The 18,523-nt window shown below is 45.2% G+C and overlaps 2 protein-coding genes across 2 annotated transcripts in view; one reads left to right on the top strand and one right to left on the bottom strand.

Moving 5' to 3' along the window:
• The window catches only part of MCRS1 (microspherule protein 1), a 30,294-nt gene extending 17,095 nt beyond the window's left edge, over positions 1 to 13,199 (top strand). The window contains exons 12-13 of the mRNA XM_088448998.1: positions 5,221 to 5,348; positions 12,781 to 13,199. Of these exons, the coding sequence (XP_088305124.1) occupies positions 5,221 to 5,348; positions 12,781 to 12,867 (215 nt within the window). The 3' untranslated portion in view covers positions 12,868 to 13,199. The remainder of the gene's footprint in view (positions 1 to 5,220; positions 5,349 to 12,780) is intronic.
• A 3,585-nt stretch (positions 13,200 to 16,784) lies between these two features.
• Positions 16,785 to 18,523, bottom strand: part of KCNH3 (potassium voltage-gated channel subfamily H member 3) — an 81,580-nt gene continuing 79,841 nt past the window's right edge. Inside the window, exon 16 of the mRNA XM_088480094.1 lies at positions 16,785 to 18,132. Within this exon, the coding sequence (XP_088336220.1) occupies positions 17,659 to 18,132 (474 nt within the window). The 3' untranslated portion in view covers positions 16,785 to 17,658. The remainder of the gene's footprint in view (positions 18,133 to 18,523) is intronic.

Below are 18,523 nucleotides of genomic sequence, written 5' to 3'. Positions count from 1 at the left end.
CCTCCTCCATGAAAATGGAGCGTCCTCCTGGACGCTCGCATAGCTGTGGGTGACCACCCACAGCTTATGCGAGCGTCCATGATGATGGTCGCGATGGTCAAGACCATCGCGACCATCGGTCTTGCGACGGAGACCCTGCGGTAAGGTCTCACTGCCGCAAGCCCTGGAGTGATTTTGGCTCACTAGTGATGTCAGTGGGGCCGGCTTCAGACGGTAGGCGCCTCCGTCTGGCAGCCACGCCCCCCAAAGGGGGTGTGCTGTCAATCAACATCGACAGCACGCCCCCTTTGGTGCGAGACCCGGAGCGACGGAGAGCCCGTCGCTATCCGGGTCTCGCGCATGCGCCCGACGGAAACAGAAACAGAGATAACAAAGGTAAGTTCTTACCATATCTCTTGTTTTATTTATACAGGAGAAAGTCTGTTATGTTGTGCTAGTGTGAAAGTTGGGATAATCTCTAATTTCTCTTTCCGTCTCTTGGGTTTGACAGGGCGCCGGGTTACTATCCGTGATACAGCCCTTGCACTAGGTGCTGCCCCACAATGCACATTTGGATTACCATACCTTTTGGGCCTTTTTCCCCGGTTTAGCTTCCCATTTTTCAACCCATGCTGAACAGACACTGCAATCATATTCTGGGACCAGCCATTTGCGGGGAAGTAGCAATGAGGTGCTGGGTTTTTTGTGGGCTCTTCCCTGTCTGTGGGATCTTACTTTTGCAGCTCAACATCTTCTTGGATTGAACAATTACAGCTGTCATAAGCTTCTTGTCCCTCATTTTTCCTATGTCCAGGAAGGGGAGTATTTGCAAGGCTCAGTCTGAGAGACAGTGGCCAAAATGTTTGTCTGCTGCAGAGGTCAATCTAAATTGCTTTGTGTCCAGTCCAGGACATATGAGGCAGCATCCCCTGAGATAGTGATGCCAGCATATGGTCCAAGCTATTGCAGAGCTCAGGCAGCTTTCCAAAAGCCCTTGAGAGCATAATAAGGATTTTGTAATTATGGAGTCATGGTATGCACAAGAAGCACTCGATGACCCGACTTGCTATTTGGCTATGGCACTGTCAGGGACAATAAGGAATCATAGATTCTGATCACTTTGTTGTTAAATGGAAAAAAAACTGTGTCTTTCCTATTTTCCACTCACTCGGAGGATCTGCTTGCTGAATCATGGACTAGGCCTGAATGAAGATTTCATGTACCTCAATCCTCTCCCAAGAATGGTTATGGCGTAATGGGAAACCACGCCTAAGGTGGTGCTTTCCACTTTAAGACCACCACCATTTCAATTCCCACACTGTAATCATAGGGCATAGCAAGCATAGGACAAATGAGGCCACATGTGCACAGGCCTTACTTAGACCAACTTATCTTTTGCTTGGGTCAATAAGACTGTGGAGGGCTGCAGAGAGGCAAGCAGGTTTGGGCAGCTAAGTGACTAGCTCCCAAGCCCTCTGACAAGTGGTCAACATGACTGGAAAGTAGCCTAACTTTAGCACTCCTGTGCTGGTGGCCTGTCTTTTCTTCTTGTTGAGAGGCATCATAAGTTGGGATACATTCTAGATCTCCTGAGGTCCTCATCGAGGCTCTGTTTCTCTTTGTCTACCTGGAGACAAGAAAAAACATTTTGCCATGAGTGAAACCATTCAGTCCCTTCTTTACGCAGGAGTAGTCACCCCAGTCCAGGATTGGCAGAAAGGTTTGGGTTTTTAGTCCAAAAACTAGATGGTTCTTTGCAACCCATTCTGAATTTGAAATCTCTTTAAGTCCTGTTAAGACGTAAGACTGTTGTTGGATTCTTTACCAACAATTGTCAACATCACGGGACAGGACACGTGCTTGGTGTCAATTGACATCAAAGATGCATACTTACATGTTCCAATCTGGGAGGGACATCAGTGCCTCCCTGGTTGGCTGTTCTTTTTCCTTTTCAAGCCATTCCGGTTGGCCAGGCCACAGTGCAGAAGGAATTTACAAAAATGATGGCATTTATGACTGCCCTTCTCAGATCCTGGGTGACTGTGTTCCCTTACCTGCATGATCTGTTGATAAGTGGAAATCCTCTGGCCTTGCTGTGAATGTCTTGAATGCAGCCTGCACCTTGGAGGCTCACCGTTGAATTCAAAATCTCATTAAATCCAATCTGACCCATTGGATGTTCATGTTGTCACCCAGCATCAGAGTGTATTCTTACTGGAGGACCAAATTATCTCTATACAGGATCGGGTCCCTCCGTTTATACACGATGGGCCTTATTGAGATTCAGGGTGTGATTTAGAGATGGACACAATGCTGACGTTTACACATTTGAGTGATGTTTTGCTACTGCACATGCTCAAAAAGCCGTGGAATCCCTTACTGCGCATGCGCAAACCCAAGTGTCCTATGGTGTGTGCAATTGCCTACGGCATCGCTTGCACCTTAAAACGCCTGCGATCCCTGGGCGTTTTAAGGTGCAAAATGGGGCCGTTTTATGGGTGTGTCCTGGCAGTGTCCCGGTCGTGTCTGGGATAGCTGCCGTGTTCCCGATCGCAGATCCACTGCTTCAGAGGCCATATTTATGTGGATTGGAGGAGAGTAGGTAGAGTACTACAAATGTCGATGGTGTGACCAATGTTGGAGTGTTTACATACTCCAATGCAAATGCACAGACCACGCAGACTGATGGTGGACATCTCGCCACTCGTACACTCCAGCACACAGTGTAGCATAAGGCTGAGATTAGCATTTGCATATTTCCGCAGCCGCATGGTGAGAGAGCGGCTGCATTACCAACTATCTCTGAATCAGGACCTCAGTCTGAAATCTCATCGCAATTTGTGATTTTTTTCTTTTTGCCCTTAAAATCGTATCTCTGTGATCTATTCACAATTAGTCGCATCTGTAAAGCTCGAGCTGTGACTCCCACCCCTTGACGTACTTCACTGGAGTTGTGACTTCATTGACCGTACTGCAAATGCTAAAACATGCAGCACACAATAGAAATATATGGAATGTAATGACCGGTCAGTGCACCTAATAAGTAATGACTTAGAGCATCAGAATGGCTAAGATGCAAATGTTGTTTATTTTCATTTCAACACCAAATATATGTGCAAGCTTCCCATTTCACGCCTTCAATGTACAATAAATAAAAGTATGTTTCCGACAGTAAATGATCTTTTGAAGATTGGTATATTTATTGCATAGACAGATGATTTATATACTGATCTTTCCGAATGTTATATATATGACATCTGTATAAAAATCACTCTTTTACTAGTATATGTTGTCAAATAATAAGGTACAGAACTATCCAGAACATGTCTGAGCTTTAAGGGGTAAGAATGGTGTAACACATGCACTGGGCAAATTAGAGACAAATCTAGTCATACCTGCACATGTCCATCAGAAGGTATTTAACACAACAAGTAATGTAACAATTTGTTCTGTGTAAGGTAACAATCTGTTCTGTATGGCTTATAAATACACTATAATAAAAATACAAAGGCCTCATAAGTGTGCAGGGAAAAGAAGAGCGGTTTTCAGTGAGCTCTGATGCAAAAATCTAATATGAAATTTCAGAAGTACAAGTTATTTTGATGATAAATGTGAATTAGCTATGAGATAACAGTGTAAATGCAGTTGCGTATGGATTAATTGGTGTCACAGAAATATAATGTTGATGCAGTTTGGCAACCAGTGAGCTATAATATGGGAATGGGTATGAAATACCGGCGGTTCGATTCCTGTCAGCGGCAGCCCGACAAGAGCAGAGTTAGAAGCAGCGGAAGCCCGACAGCGCTGGAAATCCCGATCGTGGATAGATAAGTATGTACTAACCTAACCTAACCTAACCCTCCTTAGGGGTGCCTAACCCTAACTTCCCCCCCTCTAAGTGCCTAACCCTAACCACCCCCTTCCCTGCTGCCTAAACCTGTCCCCCGGGGGGGTGCCTAACCCTAAGTCCCCCCTGGGGGTGCCTAATCCTAACCCTCCCTCCCCTAACCCTCCCGGGGGTGCCTAACCCTAAGTACCCCCCGGGAGCCCTAACCCACCCCCCCCTGCGGCTGTCCGCTTTCGGCGCCCCCGGCATCACTACGATCGGGATGCCGGGCGCCGGTCTCCCGGCATTGGGGAAATGCGGGCGTCTACATCTAGACGCCCAGCATTTCACCCTTGCCGGGATTTGACAGTCGGGAAGCCGGCTGCCGGTATTTAGGCAGTCGGCTTCCCGATTGCTTCCCATAATATGTGCATTGTCCATCTAGGCGGAGTTCTCTAATTATAAATAGTCCAATGGTAGTTATATACAGGTTGAGTCTCCCATATCCAAAATGCTTGGGACCAGGGTTATTTTGGATAACGGAATATTCCGTATTTTGGAATATTTGCATTTAATAATGAGATATCTTGGGAATAAGACCCAAATATAAACACAGAATGCATTTATGTATTATATACACCTTATACACACAGCCTGCAGGTCATTTTATACAATATTTTCAATAATTTTGTGGTTCAAACAAAGTTTGTGTACAGAAATGAAATTCATTTATGTTTCATATACACCTTATACACACAGCCTGAAGGTCATTTTATACAATATATTTAACAATTTGTGCCTAAAGCTGGCCACACACTAGACCAACTTGCATCCAACCAGCCAACTTGTTGATTGGTTGGAATGAAAATCTGGTAACGTATGGGAGTAACTGGTGATCAGCAATTTGCTCCTAAATGACAGAAAACAGATGAAAATGGTCGGTCAGACAAGTTTGTTAAATGTTTGATCTAAACAATTTGTTCAAACAACAGTTTTGGTCCATCTTCCAGCGTTTGGGAGCAAATTGCTGATTGTATTCCTTACCAGATTTTCATTCCAACCAATCAACTAGTTGGCTGGTTGAACAGAATCTTTAGATGTGTGGCCAGCTTTAGACAAAGCTTGTGTACGTTGAACCATCAAAAATCAAAGGTTTCATTATCTCAGTCATGCCAAAAAAATTCTGTATTTTGGAATATTTGGATATGGGAGACTCAACCTGTACATGCAATATATAAATGGTTAGGTGATGGATTTGTGGCTCAGTGAAGTCATGAAAGTACAGATAGATGTTAAAGTGCTTGTATTACAAAAGGGGATTGCTTCTGACTCCATTTGTACCATACGATGTCTGCTGACCTGCGCTTGGTGTGAGCTGTTAGTGAACCTGACTGATTTTATTTCCCACAATAAAGGTGTCATTAAGCTGAAGAACAATGGAGACTTTTTTATAGCAAATGAAGGCAGACGAGCTCTGTATATTGATGGTCGCCCAGTGCTGCCAGGCAGTAAGTGGAAGCTGAGTCACAACTCTGTGGTGGAAGTAAGTACATGATAAAGAGCATTATATTGTAGAGTGCATTGGCTCTGTGTAGTTACTATATTTCAGCATACCGGGCCTGATTCTGACTCGTGGTTACATCTCCCTATATATTTTATATATAGTGCATGCATTGCGGGCTGCATGCGGTCTGATCAGTGTTGTATGCATCTTAGCCCATTCTCTGTGGCTGCTTAATGGGCTTTTCTGGGTAGCAGCAATGTAACAATACATAAGAGATCAGTTCTGGGATGTGTAGCCAGAGATGCGTTCTATTCTGAGTAGTGTGTATGCACAGTGCATGACCTATAGTATGGGCTAGATGTAACTGCCAGTGATAGTGACAAGTTACTGCTGCACTTGTGGATAGAGGAGTGGAGCATAGATGGAGACTTACTGGCGCATAGTCATTTTTGCATTTTGTTTGCGTTCCGTTCGCAGCGCGAATCTGAATCTGACCCTATGTGTGCTGTTACTATGCTGTTTTATGTATTTGATGATTATTCAATTGTAGGGTGGTTATGCAAATGGGTCCTTTGTGGTGCCCTTCTTTATCAGCACAGAAACATAGACATTGCTTGGAAAATGTTTCCATAAAATAGATTAGTAATTTACTGTGCAATAAAACAACCACTGTAGGTACGCTTTTTTGTAAGACACTGGGGAATAATAATACAAATCTGAGTAACCCACAGCACCCGTATAGATGCTAGCTTGAGTGCTTGTTTGTTGCTTTATACTGACCTGTCTGGTCCTGCGTTTCCTAGCACAAGGTTGTGTGTTCTGGTGATTTGGGGTTATAGTCTGGACCAGTGTTTTCCAAACTCATTCCTCAGGGAGCAATACCATTGCATGTTTTCTAGGTCTCCTCATAGATTACCAAGTGAAATAATTAGCTCCACCTGTGGATCTTTTAAAATGTGTCAGTGAGTAATGACTACACCTTTGCCTATTGCTAGGAAAATTGGAAACCATGCACTGTTAAGCTGGCTATACACCAGACCAAGCAAATTGCTGATTGTTGTTTGCCCCCATACATTTCCGGGTTTTCATTCCAACCAACCAACTAGTTGGAGGAAAGTTGGTCTGGTGTATGGCCAGCTTTAGTGCTCCCTGAGTAATGAGTTGGGAAACACTGGTCTGGACAGATCAGAGACTTGGCTATTTGTTGGAAGTTATGGCCCATCTGATATTATTTACTTTAAACCATGATACAAATATAACTTCTGCAAAACAGGTTTGGGGTAGACACAACTAAGATCCAGCCATTAATTGTAGAGTTATGGTGCTCGTTCAGATCAACGAGCTCACGATGCCAGTATCCAATTTGGATTACATAGCACAAAGAGAAAAAGTGTGTCACTATTGGGTGCACTAGATTATAACATATCTTTCTTCTTTGGGGTCCACAGCCATTACGTTGGGGTATGAATCCCGGTCACCAAACAGTTAATACAAACAAGCTCTCTGCTCCCAGGATGCACCGGGTTTCCTCCTCATATACCCCACCTCCTGCCTCAGGTAGCCAGTTTCTTCCTGTTTGGTGTGTTCACCACATAGACAGTGGGACTGATGGAGCAGTCCTGCAGACGAGTACAAAAAAAGCGAGTTTTACTCTCTATCTCAGCGGGTGGTCTGAGCTGTCCTGGAAGCAGCCTCGTGCCTGATTGGAGGCGCACCGGCCACGCGCTGCAACTACCTCCTCCGGCGCCGCACCGCTAGCCTCGGTAGGTCCTTGGCAGGGGATTCGGCAGGGGCTTTCTGGCCCTGGACCGCAACCGGTTCAAGGGGATGGCAGGTAAGCAGGTGGTCGCGGCGGCCGGCTGTGAGACTGGCCGGAGGCGCGCTGCAGTCAGGAGGCATACGGCTTGTTCTCCTAGCCTAGACCGCCGGGATTTGATGTTCCTGACCAGCCGGGGCTTGTGGTCAGGTCAGTTTACCGGGCAGGTCCAAGCAGCATAGGGGAGGTACGCTTCCCCAGCGGCCCCTCCCCCAATCCACACGCTAGTTCAGTCCTCTGGCGCAGTTGATTGTGGATTGTTCCTCCCAGCCTCCATATAGTGCAGCCAGAGTGTATGTCAGTTGCTCTCTGAACGCTGCTCCTACAAGAGGGACGCTGGGCAGTCTCCCTGTATACCTTGCCTACTGCTGGTCTAGGTTTTTACAGGGCTCTATCCTACCTAAGCTGAGGCTGATTGTTGTAGTGAGAGCTTATATGCATATGGCTCGCAGAGTATTTATGCATGACATGTGATTGTTGTTTATGGATACTGTTTCTTCTGTAAAAGAACGGTAATTCCTGTATACTGTCACTGTCTCTCCCCTTCCCTTGCTACAGGTGTGTGGGTTGAGAGTAGAAAGCAGCACATATACACTCAGAACCAGTGGCATAGTGTTAGGTCTAAGGAGTCTGAGGGTCAGGTGGCGGGAGCCCCGTTGCTGATATCCTGTGTAGCCTGCAAGGCAGGTCTGTCCCCACAGGACTTTCTACAAAATGGGCTTTGTGGGAACTGTTTCAGACAGCCACCACACCAATTAAGTTTGCCTGTTTCAGGCCCTGAGCCTCCTTGGGCATCTTTTTCTCAGGTTATGGCTCAGGTGGCGGAACGGCTGGCTGCCCCGGTACCACCGGTTTGGGGTTTGCCTCAGCAGATGCATCCTATGCCTATGATGTGGCCCCCTTGGATGGACCCTGGTGCTGGTAAGGTTATGGCATCATCCTCGGGGGTTTTTCAGCCTCAGGCTGTCAAGCCTAAGCAGCCTAAATCTAGGCGCCATGTACCGCCTTACATGGTGAGTACTCGAGTGCCTCCTCCGAGGAGGAACAGGCACAGGACTTTTCGCAGGAGTCTAGCTCCGAGGAGGGTGATGATCATTTCCCAGTAGCCGATGTCCCTTTTCTGATAAGGGCTGTAAAATCGGTGTTAAATATCAAGCGCCAAAAAGTGGTTAAGGCAGAATTCCCAAAGTCTGAACATTTATCAGAACTTATGGAGGAAGCCTGGGTCCGTCCGGATAAGATAAGCCATTCTTCTAAAAGAATGACGCTTCTATATCCTTTTCCAGCAGAGGACTGTGCCAAGTGGGAGAATCCACCATCAGTTGATGCACATGTGGCACAGCTGATTAAACGTACCACTTTGCTAATCCCAGCAGTTTCGCTGAAGGAAACCACGGATAGGAGACTGGAGTCTTGTCTCAAATAAATTTTTTCGCTGGCATGAACGGCCACCCGCCCAGCTATATGGCCACTGCCTGGGTAGCAAGAGCTATTGAGGAGTGGGCCAAAACTCTAACAGAGTCTTTACCAGATGCCTCTAAGGAGCAACTGGATATGATCTTCTTTATTAGAGAAGGGGCCTCTTATTTGGGTGATGCCGCCTTGGATGCAGGGATCCTTTCCTCTAAAGTTTCAGCAGAGTCCGTGGTGGCACGTAGGATCCTCTGGTTGAAAGATTGGAGGGCAGATGTCGGGTCCAAAAAGGCCCTAGAATTCCTTCCATTCACAGGAGGTGTGCTCTTTGGTCCAGAACTGGACAAAATTGTATCCTCCATGGCAGCCTCAAAGACGGCAGGTTTACCATCAGCAACCTCGTCTAAATTGAGGAGGGCATCCTTTCGGGGGTTTCGGCCGCAGGGCAAGGCCAAAGGTCAGCCCTCAGCGAGATTTCCACCAAGAAAGGGAGGACCCAGGAAGCCCTGTCAGAACAAACGTCCAGGATCTAGGGTCCAGGATAAACCAGTGGCCTGATGGGACGGGCCTCCCCCTGGGGGATCCCAGGGTGGGGGGCCGACTGCTTCGGTTCTCAGAGCCCTGACACCTCACGACGGAGGATGCCTGGGTTCGGGGAGTTGTTTCCCGAGGGTACGCCCTGACGTTTTGGAGGACTCCTCCTCAAAGGTTCTTTTGTGTAAACCCGCAGGTGGGTTCTGACAGAGCTTTGGCCCTTCAGAAGGCTATTCTTGCCTTACTAGCATCAGAAGTAGTGATTCCGGTGCCAGAGAACCAGTTCCGAGAGGGGTTCTACTCCAATCTGTTCTTGGTTCTGAAACCGAATGGGTCATACCGGCCTATTCTAAATCTGAGAGAGCTCAACAAATTTGTTCGAGCCCCCGGGTTCAGGATGGAAACATTGCGATCGATTGTGTTGGCAATTCAACAGGGGGACTATATGGTGTCCCTAGACATACAAGATGCCTACCTTCACATCCCAATCACACAGGCTCATCAAAAATTTCTTCGTTTTGCAGTAGGGGAGGAACATTTTCCGTTCCAGGCCCTGCCATTTGGCCTGTCCACAGCCACTTGGGTATTCACCAAGGTGATGGCAGTGTTGATGGCATGCCTCAGGCGCCAAGGCGTCAGGATTTTGCCTTACCTGGACGACCTCCTGTTGCTGGGGCAGTCCCCACAGCAGTTACAGGATCATTTGAGGCTGACAGTATCATGTCTGTACAGTCACGGCTGGATCATAAACTGGCAGAAGTCGTCACCCTGTCCGGTACAACAGATGTGTCATTTGGGAGCGAGATTGGACTCCGTGGTGCAGAGAATATATCTGCCGGAGGAGAAGATCCTTGCTCTACAATCACGAATACGCAGGTTGCTTCGCAACAGGCAAATATCCGTTCTAGTAGCCATGCAGGTCCTGGGATCGATGGTGGCCACCTTCAAGATGGTGGAATACGCTCAATTCCACTCCAGACCACTGCAGCAATTCATTCTGTCTCGCTGGAACAAGGATCATCGCACGATCAGGTCCCAGCTGCTGCATCTCTCTCCAGAGGTACGGTTGTCCCTGAACTGGTGGTTGCAGACAAAGCATCTCAGGCAGGGTCGACCCTTTTGGGTGTCGGATTAGACATTAGTCAAAACCGACGCGATGACTGGGTCACACACTTTCCAAGGAAAGTGGTCAGTGACGGAAAGCCGGCTACCGATAAATATCCTGGAACTAAGAGCTATATTCAAAGCTTTAGTGCAGGCTCAGGAAATCTTAAAGGGCAGGTCGGTGCAGATACAGTTGGACAATCGCACCGTGGTCGCCTACCTAAATCATCAAGGGGGCACGAGGAGTCGGGCCCCCTTGGCAGAGGTATCAAGAATCCTGGTATTGGCACAGACTCATCTGCCCACGTTATCTGCCGTGTTCATTCCTTGTGGACAGGTGGGGTCTACCAGAAATAGATCTGATGGCATCAAGAAGGAACAACAAGGTTCCCAGGTACGGATCCTGGACAAGAGATCTGAGAGCCGAGTTTGTAGACGCACTGACAGTAAAGTGGCGTTACAAGCTGGTATATCTGTTTCCCCCGTTTTCTTGTGGTCAGAAAGATCAAACAAGAGGGCAGCACCGTAATATTAATAGCTCCGGCGTGGCCGAGACGGCACTGGTTCACAGATCTACGGTCTCTCTCTCCATAGACACTCCATGGCCTCTGCCATTGAGACCGGATCTGTTGCTACAGGGTCCCTGCTGGTACCTGGATCTTCATCGGCTATCTTTGACGGCATGGCTCTTGAGGCCTCCGTCTTGAGGTAAAAGGGGTTTTCCGAGTCTGTTATACGCACGATGCTGAAGGCACGAAAACCATCCTCAGCCCATATATATTATAGGGTTTGGCATACTTTCTTTCAGTGGTGTGAACTGAAAGGGTATGATCAACATAAATTCCTGATATCCAGACTGCTGGATTTTCTTCAAAGCGGTCTGGAAAAAGGGCTACGTCTGGCCTCTTTAAGGGTACAGGTGTCAGCTCTTTCAGTCTGGTTCCAACATAAAATTGCTCTGAGACCGGATATAAAGACCTTTTTTCAGGGGGTGTTGAGGATTCAGCCTCCCTTAGTTTCCCCGGTTGTTCCGTGGGACTTGACTCTAGTTCTGAAGGTTTTACAGGCTCCTCCGTTCGAGCCTTTAAATTCAATAGACATCAAGTGGATAACAGCAAAGACGGTATTCCTCCTTGTTATGGCATCTGCACGTAGAGTGTCAGATTTAGCTGCGCTTTCCTTCCAGGAGCCGTTCTTGATATTTCATCAAGATAGAGTAGTACTACGTACTAGGGAGGGTTACCTTCCGAAGGTGGTGTCTAAATTTCATATTAATGAAGAAATAGTAGTTCCAGCATTTCAGAGCACAAGTCTCTCACAAGGTGAGGCTTCCCTGGATGTGGTCCGTGCGTTGAGAATTTATGTTAAACGCACGAGCAAATGGAGGAAGTCCGATGCACTTTTTGTTTCTTTATGGTTGTCATAAGCGTGGCTGGCCAGCCAATAAACAGACACTGGCCAGGTGGATTCGCATGGCAATTTCATTGGCTTATACACAGGCTGGTATGCGTGTGCCGGATTCAGTGACGGCACATTCTACTAGGGCGGTAGGTCCATCATGGGCGGCCCGCCGGGGTGCTTCTGCTGAGCAATTATGTAAGGCAGCCACATGGTCTTCCATCCATACCTTCGTCAAATTTTATGCCTTTCACACTTTTGCCTCTCAGGATGCCTCCTTCGGGCGTAGGATTCTCCTCTCTTCCGAGAGTCAGGAGCGTCCCCGCCCGTAGGGTTAGTGCTTTGTGATATCCCCAACATTATGGCTGTGGACCCCATGTACCCCAAAGAAGAAAATAAGAGTTATGGTATAACATACCTTTGTTAACTCTTTTTCTTCGAGGTCCATGGGGTCCACAGGACACCCACCCATACGCACCTGTAGTTCTGGGGGAGGTTTTCCGTAGTTTCTTCTCTTGAGAGTCTGGACTCGTAAGTATGGGTCTTTTCTTTCTTACCCTTTGTTTGTTTCTGCCTGCTTGAGCTTGGTAACGAACTGGCTACCTGAGGCAGGAGGTGGGGTATGTGAGGAGGAAACCCGGTGCATCCTAGGAGCAGAAAGCTCGTTTGTATTAACTGTTTGGTGACCGGGATTCATACCCCAGCGTAATGGCTGTGGACCCCATGGACCTCGAAGAAAAAGAGTTAACAAAGGTATGTTATACCATAACTCTTATTTTTTTTAATTCAAGCATCTAAAATTCAATTCATTCCATATAATGTACCAGCAAGTTTTTTTTTTTTTTAAATATAGAAAAAGTATGGGGAAAAAAAAGAAATATTAAATTCTAAATATTAAAATATTGCAAAAAAAAAACTGTAATAGGGTATATAATCGCAATGTTATAATCTACATGGGAACACCTGTGTGATAGGACGGTGTATCTGTGAGAATCCAATTTGGACAAGTAGCCTTATCTTTTCTAGATCATTCAGGTCTGTTAGTGCAGTTGGAATGTGATCTTGGTTTCACAATACAATAGTCATCTTTCAACTACATTTACCAACATGTACCGTAACATGTGTTGCCAACATTTAATATTTTTAGTGGTGAGGTGAGAACCAACCACCCATTCATAGTGTATAATCACCATTTCTTTCTCATAGATATCTGGCCTCCGCTTTGTATTCCTTATCAATCAAGATCTCATAGCTCTCATTAAAGCAGAAGCCGCTAAGATGACTCAATCTTGAAAAAAATTGGTTTCTTCAACTCTAGAAGATCAGCTGACCCAAGAGCCTAAAATGACAGGAGCCGGTAGGATAGGTCTTCTGTCCTACACTCTGCTGCAAGAGAGATCCTCAGAATCCTATACAAGTAGCTGCCTCAGCAGTGTCTGGGACAGCTGAGCAGGTGACGGGAGACCAGGCTATACATAAAATAAACCTTTCTGCTGATTAAAAACATTGTTGGTTATATACCGTAGGGTATTTTCTGTTTATATTTTTGGTTTGTTTTTGTTATTAATGTAAGTATTTCTTAACTAAACTGTACTCTTATTAAATGAAATGTGCTTTGTAAGGAAGTTGCTTTCTGTTTTTTTTTTTGTTTTGTTTTTTATTAGATCAATGAGACCTTTTACTATATTGGTAAATATCAGTAAGATATTTGCATGTAAAAGTTATTGGCCATAGACAGTAATAAAAAGATTACCATGTCCTGCAGAACTTTAGAGTTAACCACTATTCCGGCTCCGTACCTTCCTGCTGATGACCACAATGCACTTGTCCTATACAAAAGCTGCACATCAGTAGCAAACGCGTCTCCTTCCCCATGCAAGTGACTGGAGCAGATGCAGCAGTAATACCATAGAGAGTGTGGCTTCACTGCGAGTACAGAAGATGCTAAGAATCACCGTACACAATGCATACCCAAGTTGTTTGTGGCATGTGATATGCTAATTGAACAAGACAAATATATATATATATATATATATATCATCATTTATTTATATGTCGCCACAAGTGTTCCGCAGCGTCTTGCAAAGTACATGAACAAATAAGTAACCAGTGACATACAATACAAAGCAGGATATGTATAATAAACATTGCTATATTAGCGGCCTTTACGCCCACATAAGCAGCCGAGTGTTGGTTGCCCTAGTGGGGAGAAAGAGATAAATTAAATTAAAGTAGGGAGAAGCACAAGAGGGTAGAGGGCCCTGCTCGTAAGAACTTACATTCTTTAAGGGAGGGGCAGACGAACAGGAGTGACACAGATGGGGTAGGCGGGGAGGAAGGCAGATGTAGCAGCAAGTTAGGATTAGATCTGGAAGGCTCTAATGAAGTAGTGGGTCTTAAGAGCTCGTTTGAAAGATTGTAGAGAGGTGCAGAGTCTGATGGGGAGAGGGAGGGAGTTCCAAAGGTGGGGAGCAGTACGGGCAAAATCTTGGCGGCGGGAGTGAGAGGAAGTAATCAATTGGCATGAAAGGCGGCGTGTATTAAGTGAACGAAGAGGGTGGACAGAAGAGTGAAGGGAGTGGAGATCAGAGATGTAAATGGGAGAGGAATGGGTGAGGGCTTTGTAAGTGAGTGTGAGAACCTTGATTTGGGTTCTGAAAGGGAAGGAGAGACAGTGGAGGGCTTATAAGAGAGGGGAGGCAGATGTAGAGCGTTTGGAGAGGAAGATGAGCCGAGAAGCAGCATTGAGCACAGACTGGAGAGGAGAGAGATGGGATTTGGGGAGGCCAGATAGGAGGAGGTTACAGTAGTCCAATCTGGAGATGACCAGTGAATGTCTGAGGGTTTATATAATATATATATATATATATATATACGCTCAGACATTCACTGGCCATCTCCAGATTGGACTACTGTAACCTCCTTTGACTAAACTTTAAGTCAACACTAATCACATATGGGCAGTCTTCCCCTTCCCAAACAGCGCGGTAAACATTGTATTTTTGAATAACGAGTGTTCAGTGCACTTTCATTTATTATATATTGGTCTCAGCAGTTTAACTTCATTTGCATTAGTGGATGTGACTAAGATGTATTCTACGAATCTGAAATGGCCTGCGGCCGTCATCCTTATTGGCTCGCAACTTGCACCAGGATTTGAGTACACGCAAGTCCTGTCTCCCCAAACCGGAACATATGTGACTTTTCCTCGGGCACAATTCTCATTAACCTGTCTACCGCCCCCCACCATTGCCATAGGGTGCTACAATTGCAAATTGCCTGGTGGAAAAAGTGTGCACTAAAAAAGAAAGCAAAGTGTGACCACAAAAAGTTGCAACTTGTGATTTACGTCCAGCTGAATGAGGTTCAGAGTGTCTTTATTTAGTTCCGTGTGACTTAATATGACTCTCCCCTTATGTACCAAATAATACACAATGCTGTAAAATATAATATTATTTTTTTGTTTGTTAATTTGGTTAGTATTGATACCATTTGGTGTTTTAGCTTTGCTGGTGTTCTTACCATATTACTCTCTGGACAGTGTAGCCACTGACCTACAATAACAGCTAAACATTATACTAAACAGACTACCTATGTATTATTTTTTATCATAGTTAAGTCCATTTCCAAACCCATCTACCTCTCTAGAAGGGATCATGAAAATAGTTGATGGCTTATGCCTTATGCATTATTTCCAAGTTATATTATTGTCCTAATCCTGAATTACCACATAGGCAAATACTTTCCAAAGTGTATCCCTTTGCCAACCAGAGCACCTGCATTTATCTGAATGTGCACCAGGGAAGGTTCAATGGGAAGACCATTAATGGAATTGTGGCTTGTGACTGGTTCTCACTCTCTGCCACCATTTAAAGATGGTGATATTTATTGGTCCAATATTCCGTCACTGGGAGAACAATGGTCCCAAATGAGGTTTACTTGCTGTATAGACATTTCATAAAGTGAGAAACTATTCTTGGGGGTCAATCCAATAAGGTGCGAGTTGCTGTTTTCTCTGTGAAATCACATAGTGAATTAATTTTGCAATCCAATTAGCAACTCGCACTGAACCAGTCAGTGTAAACTCGCATTTTTACATTTGCACCTCACTGAGGGTGATAGATGGAAGGGAAAAATCCTTTATTTCAAGGTTAAAATGCCAGGACACGGTGCTGAACCCCTTAGACACCCCCCTAATGACTAATTAGGCATTTAGAAGTTTACAATCAGCTTAATTAGTCCAATGTAATTTTTGGGGGTTAAAAAAAATGGCCTCAAATTAAGCCCCAAAATCAACTCTTTCGTTAGTTTAGGTACCTCAAATTAATTAAAAAAAATGATGAGGCAATTATTTTCAAAGTGCCCTCAAAGTACCCCAAAATCACCCTTTTTCTCCACTTTTTTTTTTTTTCAGTTTTTTTGGTTAAATCGTTTGAGATTGACCCCTTATTCCATTGGTTGCACTTTACAATAAGGATTTAGTCCATGATATTTCATGTTACACACCAAGCTAAACCGTATGTACTGTGTGTTGGTTGTGTCTTTCATTTAGGAGCCTCAGTCTTCCTTCCACTGATAATTACCTATTTGAGAGCATAAGCACAGCCTCTGTTTTTGTACATATGTTTTGTAACCATTCCAATAAAATAAATGAACACCAATCAATACTTGCTTGGTAGCCAAACCAAAAAGCTGGGGTGCGGGGAGTATTCCTATAGTCCATGCCAGCGGAATACAGGATGGAAGAAGATGCTGTTATGTAGTTTATTGGCTGTACCAACTTTTTTCCTTTATCAAGGAGAATTTTTTTTGCATAATCGTTTTCTGTCCAGTTTGAAGGGCAAGATAAGTTGTCAAAGTGTAGCTATAAGCTACTTTGGCCGCAATTCAATTCAATGTGATGTTGAATAGCCCCGGGAGGGAGCTCCCGAAGCTATTAAATTCAACGCGCTGTTTGGTCGGGCTAAAGGATTTCTTCTTGCACCCTCCTGGGGATACGAGGAGAAATCCAACAAAAGCGCCGGTCGCGCGGCTGTTTTCGGCTTAGCACGGGCAGCACTTTAGTCGGAGAATGCCGGTTCTCGCGTCTAAACAACCAGGTTAAGCCACGAGAACTTGTATTCTTCAACTTAATAGCGCACCGAATTGAATAGCCCTGGGAGCCCCCTCCCGGGGCTATTCAACATCACATTGAATTGAATCGTGGCCATTGTGTATTTCATCACCTGCTACATGCAATCAAAATTAGTTGTCTCTCCCCCCTTCTGCTCGTGATGTAGCTGTTCTAATCAGCTAAAGCGTTCCAGCATCCCACAGAAAGCAACAACTCTTATTTAGCAAGTTGTAGTTATTTAAGGGTTTGGTATAAAAGATCTTACATTAAAAAGACAGACCTCCACATGCTAGACAACCAAGAGGTAGACGGGTACAAAAGGTCGACACAAAAATGGTTGACACTTTTTTTCTAACCCTAACCTACACCTTAGCCATCCCCTTGGTGCCTAACCCTAACCATCTGGTAAGTCCCTAACCTTAAAAAAAACAAAAGTGTCAACCACTTTTATGTTGACCTTTTAACCCTGTCTACCTTCATCCATGTTAACTTTTTGTCCCTGTCTACCTATTGATTGTCTACCATGTGGTGTCTATCTAGACATTGTCAACCTTTTTAATGTAGATCCTATTGACTGGAACCTGTTTGTTGTAGTTATAGGCTACCTGTAACCATGTGTGGGCGTTGCCATCTTTCATTCACTCATTGAAGTCTAAACACGAGAAACATCACAGGCTGTGGGGTAATCTATGCCTATCATGAACTAAAGCAAGCAGGACATCTTTAAGGTTTGGGGAATTTTTAAATAACTAATACAGAACTACACCTGAGCTGCTGCACTACACAATGCACAAGGTACCTCCTGATCATGCCTCCTTCGGGAGGACTTTGCATATATTCCCGGACGTTTGTGTAAAGTGCTCCTTCTTCGCAGTTTTGCAAAACATAGATTCAATTAGTCACATTTTTACTGTTCGTAAGAAATCAGGTTGGTTGTCTAAATGACAGTCTAATACTGATCTGCTGCATCTTCACACCCCTGTTCCTTCCACTCCAGACCAGCATTCTGGCTCTGTGTTGCTTCCTCTGTGTGGAAGGATAAAGTGCATTTCTACAGAGTGAGCATCAGAAGTACTGCAAGGCTCTTCTGCAGCTGCTGTGGAAGAACCGGGCTGGCTAAAGTCTCTCTGTTCATATCCTGTGCAGCGCAGCCAGAGAGGAGTAGGGGGAGCCCACAGCCAAGATAAATGTCCCTCAGAGCAGGCTGGGGAGGCGTTGTGCATGTAGCAGACCTGAGAAGCTTTTTCTACTCTTGGAGTATGAAAAATTGAGGGACATGTACTTGTTGCATCCCCTGGAGAGTTTACACTGCTCCCACAGTGTGTATGGAAGTCTCCATGGCAGCAGGATGAAGGGCTACATGGCATTAGGGATAAATGAACTGCATGGCTGAGTGACTGCAGGCCTTCCCGCAGCTCCTGCACTTGGCAAGATAGATCAGACACCTGTGGGGGAAGGGAAGTTTGATAATGAATATATTCATAGGGTCTGCTACATGTCATTTTAGATGTTTAAGTACTAATCCATGTTACTGCAAGCTGTAGGATGCACCTATTGTTTGTTTTCGTCAAAGTAATTAGAACATTCTACTTATCCATGTACAATGTAGAATTCCTTTTTGTCTTAAATTTTCTCTACAGATTATAAGCTTGCGAGCAGGATCTTCTTACCGGTCAGTCATTACCAAGTCTTCTTTTATTACTGTGTGCCTGATTCAGCGGTGCTGATCGCAGACTCATTCTGCGAGTGTGTAGAATGGGTCCTGCGTAGTCGAATGGGTCTGCCTATTTGACAGGCAGAGGCATTTAAGGGGCGGTGCGGGGGCAAGGTTGGCCA

The sequence above is a fragment of the Taudactylus pleione genome, unplaced genomic scaffold, assembly GCF_031769625.1.
Source record: "Taudactylus pleione unplaced genomic scaffold, aTauple2 ptg000005l, whole genome shotgun sequence".
Classification (NCBI taxonomy): domain Eukaryota; kingdom Metazoa; phylum Chordata; class Amphibia; order Anura; family Myobatrachidae; genus Taudactylus; species Taudactylus pleione.
This window is presented reverse-complemented; position numbering and strand designations above follow the sequence as displayed.